Source organism: Phyllostomus discolor, chromosome 8, assembly GCF_004126475.2.
Source record: "Phyllostomus discolor isolate MPI-MPIP mPhyDis1 chromosome 8, mPhyDis1.pri.v3, whole genome shotgun sequence".
NCBI classification, from domain to species: Eukaryota; Metazoa; Chordata; class Mammalia; order Chiroptera; family Phyllostomidae; genus Phyllostomus; species Phyllostomus discolor.
Window position 1 is genome coordinate 63564727 of NC_040910.2, and position 14773 is coordinate 63579499.

Below are 14773 nucleotides of genomic sequence, written 5' to 3' on the forward strand. Positions count from 1 at the left end.
TTCAATCTCAGCACACCGTTCAGCCACATAGGCCACCAGTTCCAGTCACACACCACGTGGGCAGACAAGTGACAGGGGGGTGCTGAAAGGACAGAAGCAGAAGTCCAGGAAAAAGAGCCCACGAATACCTGCGTATGGCAACGAAGGAGGAATTCCCACTCTGAGGTGCCCATGGAGTCCCTTCTAAGTGCATCACGAACACATCCTTGCCCACCTCGCTGCACTTTGCCTCTTGATGGAAGTCTTTCCCTCAAGAAGATAAGAACTGAGTTCTTGCTGGTAACAAAAACTACCTTGTGACAGACAGAGCTCATTTTTTTAACAGAGCACCCCAAGAGGTGAACTCCTTGAGTTTGGTAACAAAACCAAAGTAGACAAATCAATTAATTTGCTGTAATTGTATGGTGAAAAGAGCCCCAGCTGTAGTTAGTCTCACTGACTAACTGAATAACGCTGACACACTGAATAATGTTGATAAGTTGCCTGCTATCTCTGGACCTCAGTTTCCTTGTCTGCCACCTGATGGACTTCATAGATTTTAAAAACCCAGTCTGCCTTTATGTAGCTGCTGTGATCTTCCAGGCTCCTTGGCAGCAGGAGCTCAAGGATACAATCATTACCTGGTCCCTGGGTATAGTCATGGGGTGGTAAGGGCAGTAAAATTGGGGAAGCTTGTTTCCCTTTGTTTTAGGGGCAAATAGACTGTATTCAGATTCACAGGAAAATGGCATTTGAACAAGGCTTGAAGGATAATTCACCGGAGTTCGCTGGGTAAATATTGGCGAGACTTTTATGTGCCTCTCGAACCTGAGCATTCGCAGGGCTTGCCTTCCGAAAACAAGTCCAATCTTTTTTCATTGTCAAGGTCATTGATGGAGGGAGCCAGTGAAGTCGCATAAAAAAGGTTATGCCTCTTAGTTTCCACCCGGAGACCCTGGTCGCCTTCAACCCGCGGTGGGGGTGGGGGCACCGGCTTCCCTGGAAGAGCACGGAAGGCGGTGGAGGTTAAAGCTGCTCAGGGCCGCAAGGGCCTTTTAGCCAGACTCAAACCCAGAAACGGGAGGGGCTGGCCGGAGCGCGGCGGTCTTAGCCCTGCCCTTCTAGGACGGTACGCTCTGGACGGTGTCTGCAGCTGAATGCTCGACCCTGGGATGGCGGCGCACGATCCCCGCTCCAGGCTCCCGCGCCCGGAGTGTTAGTCCTCAGGAACTGGGCCTGCACCATTCCAAAAAGAGCTAGCGCCTGCCACCGCAAAGCTGCGGCCAAGCTCCTAGGTCAGTGGGTAGTGGCGTACGCCGCACAAGTGCAGGGGCACGCGGGCGCGGGAAAGAGTGCGCGCCTCATCACCCTGGGACGGGGGCGGGGCCGGCGGCTCGGCCTCCCGTGAAGCCTCGCGCGGGGAAGGACCGGAACTCCGGGCTGGCGGCTTGTTGATAATATGGCGGCGGGGCCTTTCTGGGCATCTCGAGGAGGCTGTGGGGCCCACACCTGGAGGAAGGGTCTCTTTTCGGGCTAGTGTGGCAGCCGCTGCAGACCCGGACGTCCGGGCCTGTTGCTGAATGAGGGGAGCCGGGCCCTCCCCGCGACAGTCCCCCCGCGCCCTTCGACCCGACCCGGGCCCTGCCATGTCCTTCTTCCGGCGGAAAGGTAGCAGAGGGGGCGCCAGCGGGGAGCCTGCCGGGTCTCAGGGGTTGTCGTGGGGCTGGTGGGCTTGCAGGGGCCTGCAAGGGCCTCCTACGGGGCGCCGGTGAGGCAGGCGCCCCTTGCGTGCTTCGCTCTGCTCCTCGACTCTGCAGGGAGGGAGAAGGCGGCTTCCTCACGCGAGGTCATTGGGGGGATTGTCCACTGGTCCAAAATCGTTTGATGAAGCGTATGCGAGTTAATGTCTGTTTGCGTAAGCATCGCTTTTCGGTGTGGGCGGGGTACACTGTGAATCAAGTAAAAGGAAGTTCCTTTAGTTCCTTGTTACGAAATGTTCTGGCTTCTCAGAATATTGAGGGTCTTATGTCTAAAAGCAACATGTGAAAAAGTTGTTTTCTTTAACTAGTGCTACTTTTCCAGTTTTCCTTTTTTGGGGGGAAGAGCAGTGGTGCTGTTCCTAAAATCACATTACTTACTGTTATATGGTCCTTAATGAAGAAGACTATTTTTGATGACTTAAGTTTACTACTAACTACTGGGATGCTCGTTTGTAAACACTACTCATGTGTCTGATTTTCACTTTCAATAACAGCTGCCCAGTTTTTAAGTAGAGACAGCATGATTTTGTGTGTATGTGTGTAGTGGATTGTTGCATTTCATTAAAAAATATCTGCACAAAGTGAACAGTGCCTTTTGGGATGATAGTGGTCTTGTATCACTTCTTACTGCTTCAAAGGAAAGTACCAGACAAAAACTGGTTTTGCAAAAAGCGCTAAAACTGTAATAAATCAGGGACTTGGGTTTACATGACAGCTCTGCCACTGAGTAACCTAGGACAGAAAAGTGTTCACCAACTTTGCTCTCCTGAGCAATTTTAATTCTCAGCTGAGAATTAAATTTTCCCTAAAGGCTCCATTAAACTATGACTATAAATTAAAGAATTCCTTTGAAGTACATATAAAATTTGGTGAATGAATGAAAACAGTGCTGAGGGGTGAAACCCAGAACTGTCTAATTTGTTTGACAGTTTTGAAGTGGGTTTTTTTTTTTCATTATTCTATATATAATGAGACAAACTGCATGTTGCACAATAGACTGTTGTCTCAATTTATTCAAAGAATACTTTTAAAGTCCGCTCTTTGCCGGGCACTGTGCTAGGCTCTCAGCATTGAGAGCACTGAACAACACAAAGTCCCCGCACCCATGGAGCTTACTATCTTTACTGTCTACTGGAGCAGACACACAGTAAATCAGTCTCAGTCTCTCAGTTGAGGAAGGTGTTTTGAAAGAGGTAACTTGACAGAGGAAACATTTAGGTTGGATGTTACAGAAAGGCCTCAGCAGATGACCTTGAAATTTAGAGCTGCAGGATCAGCAGGAGGTAACATATAGAGGCCAGGGAGGAGGATTCTAGGCATAGAAGACCCTGTCCAAAGGTGAGGAGGCAAGAAAATATGGTGCCCTTCAAGAAAGGAAGACGAAGTCATGGGACTCAGGCCTAGAGAGGTAGATGAGTCAGATGATTCAGAGCTTTATAGGCCATGGTTAAGTTTTATTCCAAGTGCAGAGACAATATTAAAGAGGAGTGATTTGATCTTATATTTCGTTTTAAAAAGATTATTCTAGATGCTTTTTGGATACTGTGATGAGAATGGAAGCTGGAGGTGGTCTTATTTAGGGATTCCGTCCAGTATTTAAATACCATTTTTAAATACTACCCATATGATTATGATTCCCAAGTTTACATCTTCAGCTTGTATTATCTCTCTTGAATCCAGACTGGCATATCCCCTTGTGGGTCCACTTTATACCTATTAAATATCTAATAAATAGACTATTAATAGTTAATTCTATTGATAGATATAATAGACTATCTAATAGATAAGTCTTTAACTGACTGTATCTAAAACCTGATTTCAGATTTAGTTCTCTCAAATGTTCATCAGCTTTTCCCATCTCAATAAATTTCATTGCTGGCCTTTTAATTGCTCAGGCTAAAACTTCAGAACATTCTTGGACCTCTCTTTCATTCCCACTCTGTATCTGATCCTGCAAGTCTGTTAGGTCTATGCCGGAACACCTGCAAATTCAACTGCTTCTCACCATCCCTAGGCAGTCACCTCTCTTTAGATCAGGTGGGTTAAGGGAGTCCTCTGAGAGGATGCCATTCTGACTTCAGCTTAAATGTCAAGAGGAAGCTGGTTTTATGAAAATTGAAGAAGCAGCATTAGTTTGCTTACAATTTGGTTCCCCTTCTTTCATCCTTGACCCATATAGTATATTTTCAAAATACCTCTGTTCGGGTTCCTCCAGTGGCTTCCTGTACACGTGGCCCTGGATAATCTAGGTCCCATTTTCTCTTTACGTTCACATCCTGCTCTCTTCCATCACTCTTCCATTTATATTGTCCTCCTTATTGTCAAATATATTCCACTTCAGTGCCTTTGTTGCTTCTCTGCCTGGGAACCTTTTCCCACAGATTCCCACCTATTCTGCTTCCTCATCTCTTTCAGGGTTGTTTTTTGTTTTGTTTTGTTCCTTTAATATTTTATTCATTTATTTTAAGAGAGAGGGGAAGAGAGGGAGAAAGAGGAAAGGAACATCAATCAGTGGCCTCTTGCACATCCCCAACCAGGGACATGGCCCACAACCCAGCATGTGCCCTGACCAGGAATTAAACCGGTGACCTTTCTGTTTGCAGGACAATGTCCAACCCATGGAGCCACACCAGTCAGGGCTCTTTTAGGTTTTTAATCAGTTGGCCTCTTAGTGAAACTTTATTTGACCATCCTACTTAAGATTGTAGTCCCTGGTGCCTGCACTCCCATCCCCTTGCCTTTATTTTTTCTCTAGCATTTATCACCATTTGCTTTACTATACATATTAGGATGGAAGCCCACTTTTTTTTTTTTAAATAGCTGTATCTATGTCTAGGTCAGTGCCTGGAATATGGTTTGGAATTTAGTAAATGTTTGTTGAATAAGTAAATAAAAAAAGAAGTATCAGCTAGCAATAAGTTCTGTGCAGGGAATTTAAATAGCAATGTGGGAGCAGATCACCAAGGGACAGCCTAGGAAGATGGAATCTGAGACCAGAATGAGGCCAGAGAGTTAGCACTATCAAGATAAAAGGAGCTGCATTCTACCCCGAGAGAACTGGTAGTACAAATGCTCTGAGGCAGGAATGAGCTCCATGTGTTCTGGGAACTGAAAGGAGGCTGGACTGACTTGGAGCAGAGGATAATGGGGTATGTTTTAGAGGTAGAGACAGCATACCTTGAATGGTGATTGGAGTAAAGAAAAACTGAGAAAGCTTTGGGCTTAGAGCTCAGGATAGGAAGAATCAGAAATTCTGTTTTGTTAGTTGTTAGTTTGCAATTAACTTTTGGACATCCATGTGGATATGTCAAGGAAACAGTTGGACATGTAAGTCTGTAGTTCTGGAAGGAAGTCAGAGCTCGAGATCTGGATCTGGATTTAAAAGTACTTTGCATAAGTGATCATTAAAAACAAGGGACTAGATGAGGTCACCCATGGAGTACACATATGAGTTAGGTTGAAAGGCTAAGCTTCCATAGCAAAGAAACAAGGATAATGGCTCAAACAAGACGGACCTTTATTTCTCTCTTGTGTAACAGTCTATATTCCTGGTCATCAGGGGGCTTTGCTTCATAATCATTCAAGGATCATTTTCCTCCCATATTGTTATTTCTGTTGCACTTGGGTTGTGGTCTGTTTTATCAAAGGTAGGTGGGAGCCTCTTCTGACTTTTCTCAGTTGTCTGACCCATGCATGGTAAGAGGAAAAAGTATAAAGGAAAGACAAGCTTTGGCCAGAAAATGGCACATACCAATTTTATTTACATTCTGTTGTGAGAGCCTTGTCATATGGTCATGGATAATTGCAGAGGCTTCTGGGAAATTAAGAGTAGCTAGCCAGTTATGTGCCAGGCTGTAGCTAAAAGGGGAGAATGAGTTCAGTGGCCAGGTAGCATCTTCTGCCATACTGTTGACAAGAAAGCCTAGAAGAGGGCTCTGAGGTTAATCCAGCTTTTAGAAGTTAAGTTGAGGAACATACCCAGGGCAAAGGAGAATTGAAAATAAAATGTCAGGGATATAGGAGTGCAATGTCAAGGAAACTAAGGGAAGACTTTTCCAAAAGGAGGGAGTATTGTGTTGAATGTCATCTGCAAGATCAAGATAATGTGGAAGTAATCAAACACTTTATGTGGTGTCAGTGGAATGGGTGGAGGGAAGAATGTGAAGTGAAGAAAACAGTAAAAACACTTTTTTCAAGAAACTTTGCAGTGAAAAGTAAAAAAAGTGTCAATAGCTGGAAGGAGATATTAGGTTGATGTGTGTTTTGGTTTTGTTTTTAAGATAAAAAATACCAGAGCATGTTTGTATGCTGATAGGAATGATCCATTAGAGAGGGATAAAATGATACAGAACAGAGAGGTGTTGCAGGTGTGAGTATAGTTCTTGAGGAGAGAGACCTATGACGTAGGGAGTAAGCCTGCCAATAACCAAGATTGCTCAGGACATGCTGCTGCTGGAAATGTCAATTGGTGCAACTGCTCTTGTGAAGTTAACCTCAAACAGTATTGTATATTGTTCATAGATAACATATATCTGTTAAAGAATAAGAATGTGGGTGACAACAATAAACATTCAATTTATGAATTTGTTTCTCTAGGGAGAGGGGTAATGACATCAGGGTGATACTTCAGTTGTACCTGCAATGTTTTATTTCTTTTAAAAATTTTTCTGGAGCAAATATGATACTGTTAAGATTTGATAAACCTGAGTATTTCTCATATTAAGTTCTGGTCTTACCTTTATATTTTAAATGTTTCATAATAAAAAATGTACAAATAAAAAAAGCATAGTCAGTAATACAAAATAAGGTGGCAGAAATGAACCTAAGTGGATCAGTAATCACAATAAATATAAATAGATTAGAATGTATATGGCTGCCCTGGCTGGCATAGCTCAGTGGATAGAGCGTGGGCTGCAAACCAAAGTGTTGCACGTTCGATTCCCAGCCAGGGTACATGCCTGGGTTGCAGGCCATAACCCCCAGCAACTGCACATTGATGTTTTTTTTTTTCTCTCTCTCTCTAGCTCCCTCCTTTCCCTCTCTAAAAATAAATAAATAAAATCTTTAAAACAAAGAAAAAAGAAAAATCACGCCTCATTCAGAACATTTAAAAAAAATGTATATGGCTAAATTTCTAGTAAAAGTTCATACAACTAAAAGATAAAGACACAAGTTGGATGATAAACTAAAATCTACCCATAAGCTATTTATCAGAGACACAACCTAAACATAAGGGCATAAAGAAATTGAAAATAAATGGGTAAATACACTAGGCAAATGTTCACCAGAAGAAAGCTTGTACGGCAGAGGAACTATTGTACTATAAAGTATAAAGCATTGTTAGGGCAAAAGGTCACTACACTATGATAAAATGAATGGGATACTAGGAAGATAAACTCCTTAACTAGTTTGTATCTAATATCAGTATCAAATACATAAAGCAAAATATACAGAATTACCAGGAGAAATCAACAGATTCATAGAGCTTTAAGAATACTCTGTTTTAGAAGTAATGATCAGTAATCACAATAAGCAGAAATGGGCTAACTCACATAGTAAAAAAGATGGTTATCTTCAGATTGGACCCCTGCTATTTATATTTAAATATAAAAAAGATAATGGGAAGGTTAAAAGGAAAAGGATGGGAAAATACATCATAGCTATACAAACATCATAGGTACACAAACATCCCTGATATACAGAAATAAATCCCAGGTAGATAAGAGCTAGAATTTGAAAAAGCAAAACTTAATCATATAGACCCTGGCTGGCGTAGCTCAGTGGATTGAGCGCGGGCTGGGAACCAAAGTGTCCCAGGTTCGATTCCCAGCCAGGGTACATTCCTGGGTTGCAGGCCAGAACCCCCAGCAACCGCACATTGATGTTTCTCTCTCTCTCTCTCTCTCTCTCTCTCTCTCTCTCTCTCTCTCCCCCTCTCTCTCCCTCTCCCCCCCTCCCTCTCCCCTCCCCCTTCCCTCTCTAAAAATAAATAAATAAAATCTTAAAAAAAAACAACACTTAATCATATAGAAAATGGAGGCGGAAAATCTGATCTTGGGGTAGGAAAGGATATTTTTTAAGTGAGCTAGTAAAATACATTTCATGTAATGTAAGTTGGATTACATTAAAATAAAAATTAAAAAAAAAAACATGCTCTTGCTGCGCAGCTTGGTTAATTGGAGCATAGTCCTATGCACTTAAAATGTTGTGGTTTGATTCCCAGTCAGGGTGCATACCTAGATTGCAGGTTCAATGCACAAGTGGGAGAGAGCCAATCAATGTTTCTGTCTCCCCTCCTTGCCTCCCTCCCTCTCTTTCTCTCTCAAATCAGTAAATATGTCCCAGGGTGAGGATTGGAAGAGAAAAGAAAAAAAGAGAAAAACCTCATACAATAAAATATACAAAGGTATTTGCAATGCAAACAATAAAGAATTAGTATCTAGAATATGTATGGGATTTCTACAAAAAATAGAGAACATGAATAGGCAGTCCATAAAAGAGGAAACCTGAATAGCCAACAAACACAAAGGGTGTTACATTGAAGGAAATCAAGGAAATGAATTAAAAACACCATCAAATACCATTTGAAAACTATTAAGTTGGCAAAAATTAAAAATACCAAGTATGCAAATACTGAACACAAAGATTGTGGAAATTGATAGAACTACTTTGGTGAAAAACTCACATGATTTGTTACCTATCAGCTTTATTACTAGGTATTTATCCTTGATAAATTCTTTCATATAGACATAGGAAGACACGTACTAGAATGTTTGTCACATCAATGTTTGTGAAAACCAGAAAATAAAATGTAAATTTTTAAAAAGATTTTATTCATTTTTAGAGGGAGGGGGAGGGAGAGACGGAAACATCAGTGTGTGGTTGCCTCTCACACACTCCCTGCTGGGGACCTGGCCAGCAACCCAGGCGTATGTCCTGATTGGGAACTGAACCAGTGACCCTGTGTTTCTCAGGCCAGCGCTCAATCCACTGAGCCACACCAGCCAGGGCTAAAACCTAAATGTTACCTAATAGGAAAATGTGTAAATAAATGTGTATTTATTTAAAGGAATTGAGCAGCTCAAATAAACTAGAGCTACATGAAAACTAGAATTGCATCAATATAGACAAATGTCAAATTATTGTATGAATACAAGTGTAAGATAAGTGTAGGAAAAGGCAAACCTCTGAGATATGTGGGTTCAGTTCCAGACCACTGCATTAAAGACAGTGTCATAATAAAGTGAGTCATGCAAATTTTTTGGTTTCCCAGTGCATATAAAAGTTGTTCACACTAGAGTCAATGAAGTGTGCAAGCAGTAGCAGTTATGTTTAAAAAATAATGTATATACCCTAACTGAAAAATACTTTATTGCTAAAAAATGCTGACCTTCATCTGAGCTAGTGGAAGGTCTTGCCTCAATGTTGACGGCTGCTGACTGATCAGGATGGTGGTGGCTGAAGTTTGGAGTGGCTGTGGTAATTTCTTAAAATGACAGCAATGAAGTTTCCCACAGTGATTGACTCTCCTTTCATGAATGATTTCTCTCTCACACGTGATGCTGAATGATAGCATTTTACCCCCACTAGAACTTCTTTCAAAATTGGAGTCAGCCCTCTCAAACCCTGACACTGCTTTATTAGCTAGGCATCTGTAATGTTCTAACTCCTTTGTTGTCATTTCAAACATCTCCATGCTAATAGATTCCATCTCAAGAAACCACTCTCTGCTCATCCACAGGAAGCGACTGCTCACCTGCTCAAGTTCCATCGGGAGATTGCAGCAGTCCCGTCACACATCCAGGCTCCACCTGTGATTCTCATTCTCTTGCCATTTCCACCACACGTGCAGTTACTTCCTCCACTGAAGTCTTGTGCCCCTCAAAGTTATCCGTAAGGGGTGGTATCAGCTTCTTCCGAACTCCTGTTAACGTTGATATTCTAAACCTCTTCCCATGAATCACAAATGTTCTTAATGGCGCCTGGAATGGTGAATCCTGTCCAGAGGTTTTCAATTACTTTGCTCACATCCATCAGTGGAATCACTATGACAGCCACAGCCTTACAAAATATTTCTTTTTCTTTTTAAAAATTTTTTAAATTTATTTTTAGAGAGAGGGGAAAGGAGAGAGAGAAGCATGATGTGCCAGAGAAACAGCAGTTGGTTGCGACCTGGCCCACAACCTGAACTGGCTGATACACAATCCACTGAGCCACACCAGCCAGGGCACAAGATGTGTTTCTTAAATAATAAGATGTGAAAGTCAAAATTACTCCTTGGTCCCTGGGCTGCAGGGTGGCTCTGTTAGCAGGCATGAAAACAACACCAACCTCATTGTACACCTACCAACATCAGAGCTCTCGGTTGACCAGGTGCATTGTCAGTAGCAGTAATACTCTGAAAGGAGTGTTTTTTCCTGAGCAGTAGATCTCAGTAGTGGGCTTAAAGATTCAGTAAACTATGTTGTAAACAGATGTATTGTCATCTAGGTCAGAGGTGTCAAATTCATTTTCACTGGGGGCCACATCAGCCTCGTGGTTACCTTCAAAGGGCCGAAATAATTTTAGGACTGTATAAATGTAACTACTCCTTAACTGTTAAGGAATTAAAATTACATTTGGCCCTTTGAAGGCAACCAGGAGGCTGATGTGGCCCTGGTGGAAATGAATTTGATACCCCAGATCTAGGCTTTGTTGTTCCATTTATAGAGCACAGGTAGAGTTGATTTAGCATAATTCTTAAGGGCCCTAGGGTTTTTGGAATGGAATATGAGCACTGACTTTACCAGCTGCATTTGTCCCTAACAAGAGAGTCAGCCTGACCTTTGAAGCCACGCCTTATGTTCTGTTCTCCTTTCTGGCTATGAAAGTCCTAGATGGCAGCTTCTAATAAAAGGCTTCTTTGTCTACATCGACAATATGTTGTTTAGTATTGCTGCCTTCATTGTCTTAGGTAGGTCTTCCGGCTAACTTGCAGCAGCTCCTACATCAGTATTTGATGCTCTACCTTGTCCCCCCTTTTTTTAGATTTTTATTTTTAGAGAGGGGGGAAAGGAGGGAGAAAAACATGGGTTAGTTGTCTCTCACATACCCCCAGCAGGGGGCCTGGCCTGCAACCCAGGCATGTGCCCTGACTTGGAATGAAACCGGTGACCTTTCAGTTTGCAGGCCAACACAATCCACTGAACCACATCAGCTAGGGCCACCTTGAAATTTTATGTTGTGGAGATGCCTTCTTAAACCTCATGAGCCAGCCTCTGCTAGCTTCCAACTTTCCTTCTGCAGTTTCCTCACCTCTCTCAGCCTTCATAGAATTGAAGAGTTAGGGCCTTGCTCTGGATTAGGCTTTGGCTTCAGGGAATGTTGTGGCTGGTTTGACCTTATCCAGACAACTTAAAACTTTCTTCATATCAGTAATAAGGCTATTTTGCTTTCTTATCATATGTGTCTTCCCTGGAGTAGCACTTCTAATTTCCTTCAATAACTTTTCCTTTTCATCCACAGCTTGGCTAACTGGCACAAGAGGCCTAGCTTTCAGCCTATCTTGGCTTTTGATATGCCTTCCTCACTAAGTTCAGTCATTTCTAGCTTCTAATTTAAAGTAGGACTTCCTTTCATTTGAAAACTTAGAGGCCATTGTAGGGTTATTAATTGGCCTAATTTCAATATTGTTGTGTCTCAGGGAACAGGGAGGCCCCAGGAGAGAAGGAGAGATGGGAGTGCCTGGTTGGTAGAGCAGCTGGACCACATTCAGTATTTATCCATTATATTCATTGTCTTGTATGAGAGCTGGTCGTGACATACCAAAACTATTAAAATAGTAACATCAAAGATCACTGATCACCATAACAAATATAATAATAATGAAAAAGTTTGAAATGCCACTAGAATTACCAAAATGTGATACAGAGACACAGTGAGCAAAAGCTTTTGGAAAAATGGCACCTATAGGCTTGGCTAGGTGCAGGGTTGCCACAGACCATCAATTTGTGGGAAAAAACAAAACAAACAACCCCCCCCCCCAAAACTTGCAATATCTGCGAAGTACAATTAGGTGTAGTGCAGTTAAACAAGGTATGCCCAAACCATTTAGGTAATTTTTAAAGATATGCAGAATAATATCATGTTTTACTTTTTTATACATTCATATGTAGTAATAGCTTAAAAACATGCACGTCGCCCTGGCTGGCATAGCTCAGTGGATTGAGCACGGGCTGCGAACCAAAGTGTTGCAGGTTCAAATCCCAGTCAGGGTACATGCCTGGGTTGCAGGCCGTGGCCCCCAGCAACCGCACATTCATGTTTTTCTCCCTCTCTTCCCTCTCTAAAAATAAATAAATAAAATCTTTAAGAAAAAAAAAAACAAAAAAAACCATGCATGTCAGTCAATGTACCTAATTTAGGATATATTTATCTACAAGAAGAAAAGAGGAATATACAGATCAGGTAGTGAGTCATAAGAACCTTTAACTATATGTATAATATATAGAGGGGAAAAAGGAAATAAGGCTGAATGCTAATATTTGGTGAAGTCAGGTTGTGTGTGTACTTTCATGTTTGAAATATTGAATGGAAGATCTGATGGGTGAAATAACAGTGCATCGAGTGTGGCAAAGTGGAACTGTATTGGTATATTTTTGTGGTAGAATCAGTTGGTTTTATAAGTAATGATTTGGGTGTGGGAAGTAAGGGAGAGACCATGTTAAGGATAAGCCCAGATTTGGGGCCTGAGAAACTGTTTGAAGATGGTGTGCCATTTATGAGAGAACACTAAAACTGCAGTAGGAACAGGTTTGGGAAAAGATGGTACATTTCACTTGGGTTAAAGGGAATGATAGATGTAAGGTAGGTGGTTAAGTAACTGAATTTAAGATCAAAAAAACGATTTAGAGCCCTGGCTGGTGTGACTCAGTGGATTGAGTGTTGGCCTGCAAACCAAAGGGTCACGGGTTTGATTCTTAGGACACATGCCTGGGTTGCAGGCCAGGGCCCCAGTTGGGAGTACATAAGAGGCAACCACACATTGATGTTCTCTACCTCTCTGTCTTCTTCCCTTCTCCTCTCTAGAAATAAATAAATAAAATCTTTTAAAAAAACTATTTAGACTAGAGATATAAATTTAGGAACCATGGCATATCTTTGGTATTGAAAGCCTTGAGAATAGATAAGATTATCCAGGAAATACATACACATACACACAGTGGGGCAACGTAGGTTTAAGTTGTCATACAAATCAGTAACACAACACTTAATAAGTAATAATATGAGAATAAACTTTTGTGTTCTTACAACATTACATCTACTTTTGCCCGCGTCTCTATGTGGTGAAAAGAAAGGGGGTCCAAGCCCTTTCCCCTAGAAACTGGGCAGAGGAGAGGTCAGCCAAAGTTACAAGGTAAGTAAGGAGTGGCTAGAAAACTGGAACAGTGGAGTGTCATGGAAGCCAAGATAAATTCGTGTTTCAAATGGATGAAGTGCATTGGCAGATGCTGGAAGAGCTGCAAAAACCAGTGATCTGTACCTGAAATTACCTTAACTTTTGTCCGCGTTTGTCTCCACACACTTGCACATGGACTTCTTGAAGCAGGACTCTCCTGTCTGAGTCAGGAGTGTGTCTGGTATGTAATAGGCACCCAAGTATTTGTTGATGGATTGATTTATCAGATACTGTGAGAGCTAGTTATTTTCTGCTGCTGCCCTTCAATGTTGAAGAACACAAGTAGAGAGATGGTTATATTGTGGGATTCATTCTGATAGTATTTTCATGGCAAGGATAAAGAAAATTGTATGTTGGAAAGCCATCAGAAAAGAGAGTTAAAAATAGTCTTATGTTAGACCCTGTAAGAGTTCATACTTGGCCTGGGCTGCCATGCACTTGCCTTTCCAGGACATGTTGTTAGAGCATCTGCAATAGAAGCTCCATTGTTTTGTGTGCTACAGGGGGATTGTGTGATTTTTTAAGAAACAAGTTGTTAAACCTTGAGTATTAGGAGTTTCATATGTTTGTAAGTTTAGAATGTTTGTGTTTGATGCCGTGGTGGGGGATACACAACAAATAAGATGTGATACACAACCAAAGAGCTTTTTCTTCAGTAGTGGTTAGTACATGGTAACATTAGTTAACGTCCTAAATTTACTGTGTGATGGTTATTCCTCTAAGCCCTTTAGAAGTATTTATTTTTTCATCCACAACCCACTAAAGTAGGTATTATTATTACAGACCTAATTTTATAAATTAATGAAATTGAGACCCAGAGGAATAAAGTTACTTGTTCATGATCCCATGGCCAATAGGTGGCAGAGCCAGAATTTGAACCCAGGAATTCTGACATTGTCTCTCCACAGCACACTCAGTGTTCGAGACTGAATGCTGTTCAGAGGTCACTTCCTTAGAGAAACCTCCCCTGGTGACTGCGTGCCCTGACCCCTCCCCCAGTCATTCCAGCCATGTATAATAGAATTTTGAATACTCATCTGTTAGAATAAAGCTTGTCTAATTTTTATAGTGTATACAATGTATCTTTTTTTACTGGAAAGGTTGGTCATGATGCTCTTTATCTTCTAGTGAAAGGCAGAGAACAAGATAAGACCTCAGATGCCAAGACAGTTAAAGGTGAGTTGAGCAGCATTCCACTGTATTAAAAAGTGATGTGCTTTGCACTTATGGGCTTTTTAATCCTGTTATCTTCTCCCTTCTTTTGCCATTAATCATTTCTGCCTTTTCTTAGAATTATTTATGATTGACTTATTTCCATTTAACTTTTATATGCTCTTCAACACCTAGCATATGGTAGGCTTTTTTACTAAGCATCCGTTGGTTGTCCTAGTAATTACAGTGAACCAGTGCCTTTCTTACTAATCACGTATTTAATTGTTCCTGGTGATTAGTTGACTTTATTTTTTAAAAACCACGAAGAGTACTGTTAACTTACAGATGAATGATGGCACTGCCAGCACAGGTTGGTTTTCTGTTTATCCAAAAGTATGGGTGGTTATAGTTCACACTTCATTACTTTGGATGAATGGCCTTAATT

At 41.5% G+C, this 14773-nt stretch overlaps 1 protein-coding gene and 1 pseudogene across 3 annotated transcripts in view; one reads left to right on the top strand and one right to left on the bottom strand.

Moving 5' to 3' along the window:
- LOC114515385 overlaps positions 1–1463 on the bottom strand; it is a 53460-nt pseudogene extending 51997 nt beyond the window's left edge.
- The window catches only part of AKAP10 (A-kinase anchoring protein 10), a 78615-nt gene continuing 65236 nt past the window's right edge, over positions 1395–14773 (top strand). For 2 of the 3 annotated variants that reach the window (XM_036032949.1, XM_036032950.1), the window contains exons 1-2: positions 1395–1647; positions 14305–14352. In XM_036032949.1, the coding sequence (XP_035888842.1) occupies positions 1560–1647; positions 14305–14352 (136 nt within the window). In that variant the 5' untranslated portion in view covers positions 1395–1559. The remainder of the gene's footprint in view (positions 1648–14304; positions 14353–14773) is intronic. The other variant, XM_028534475.2, reaches the window with a different exon arrangement.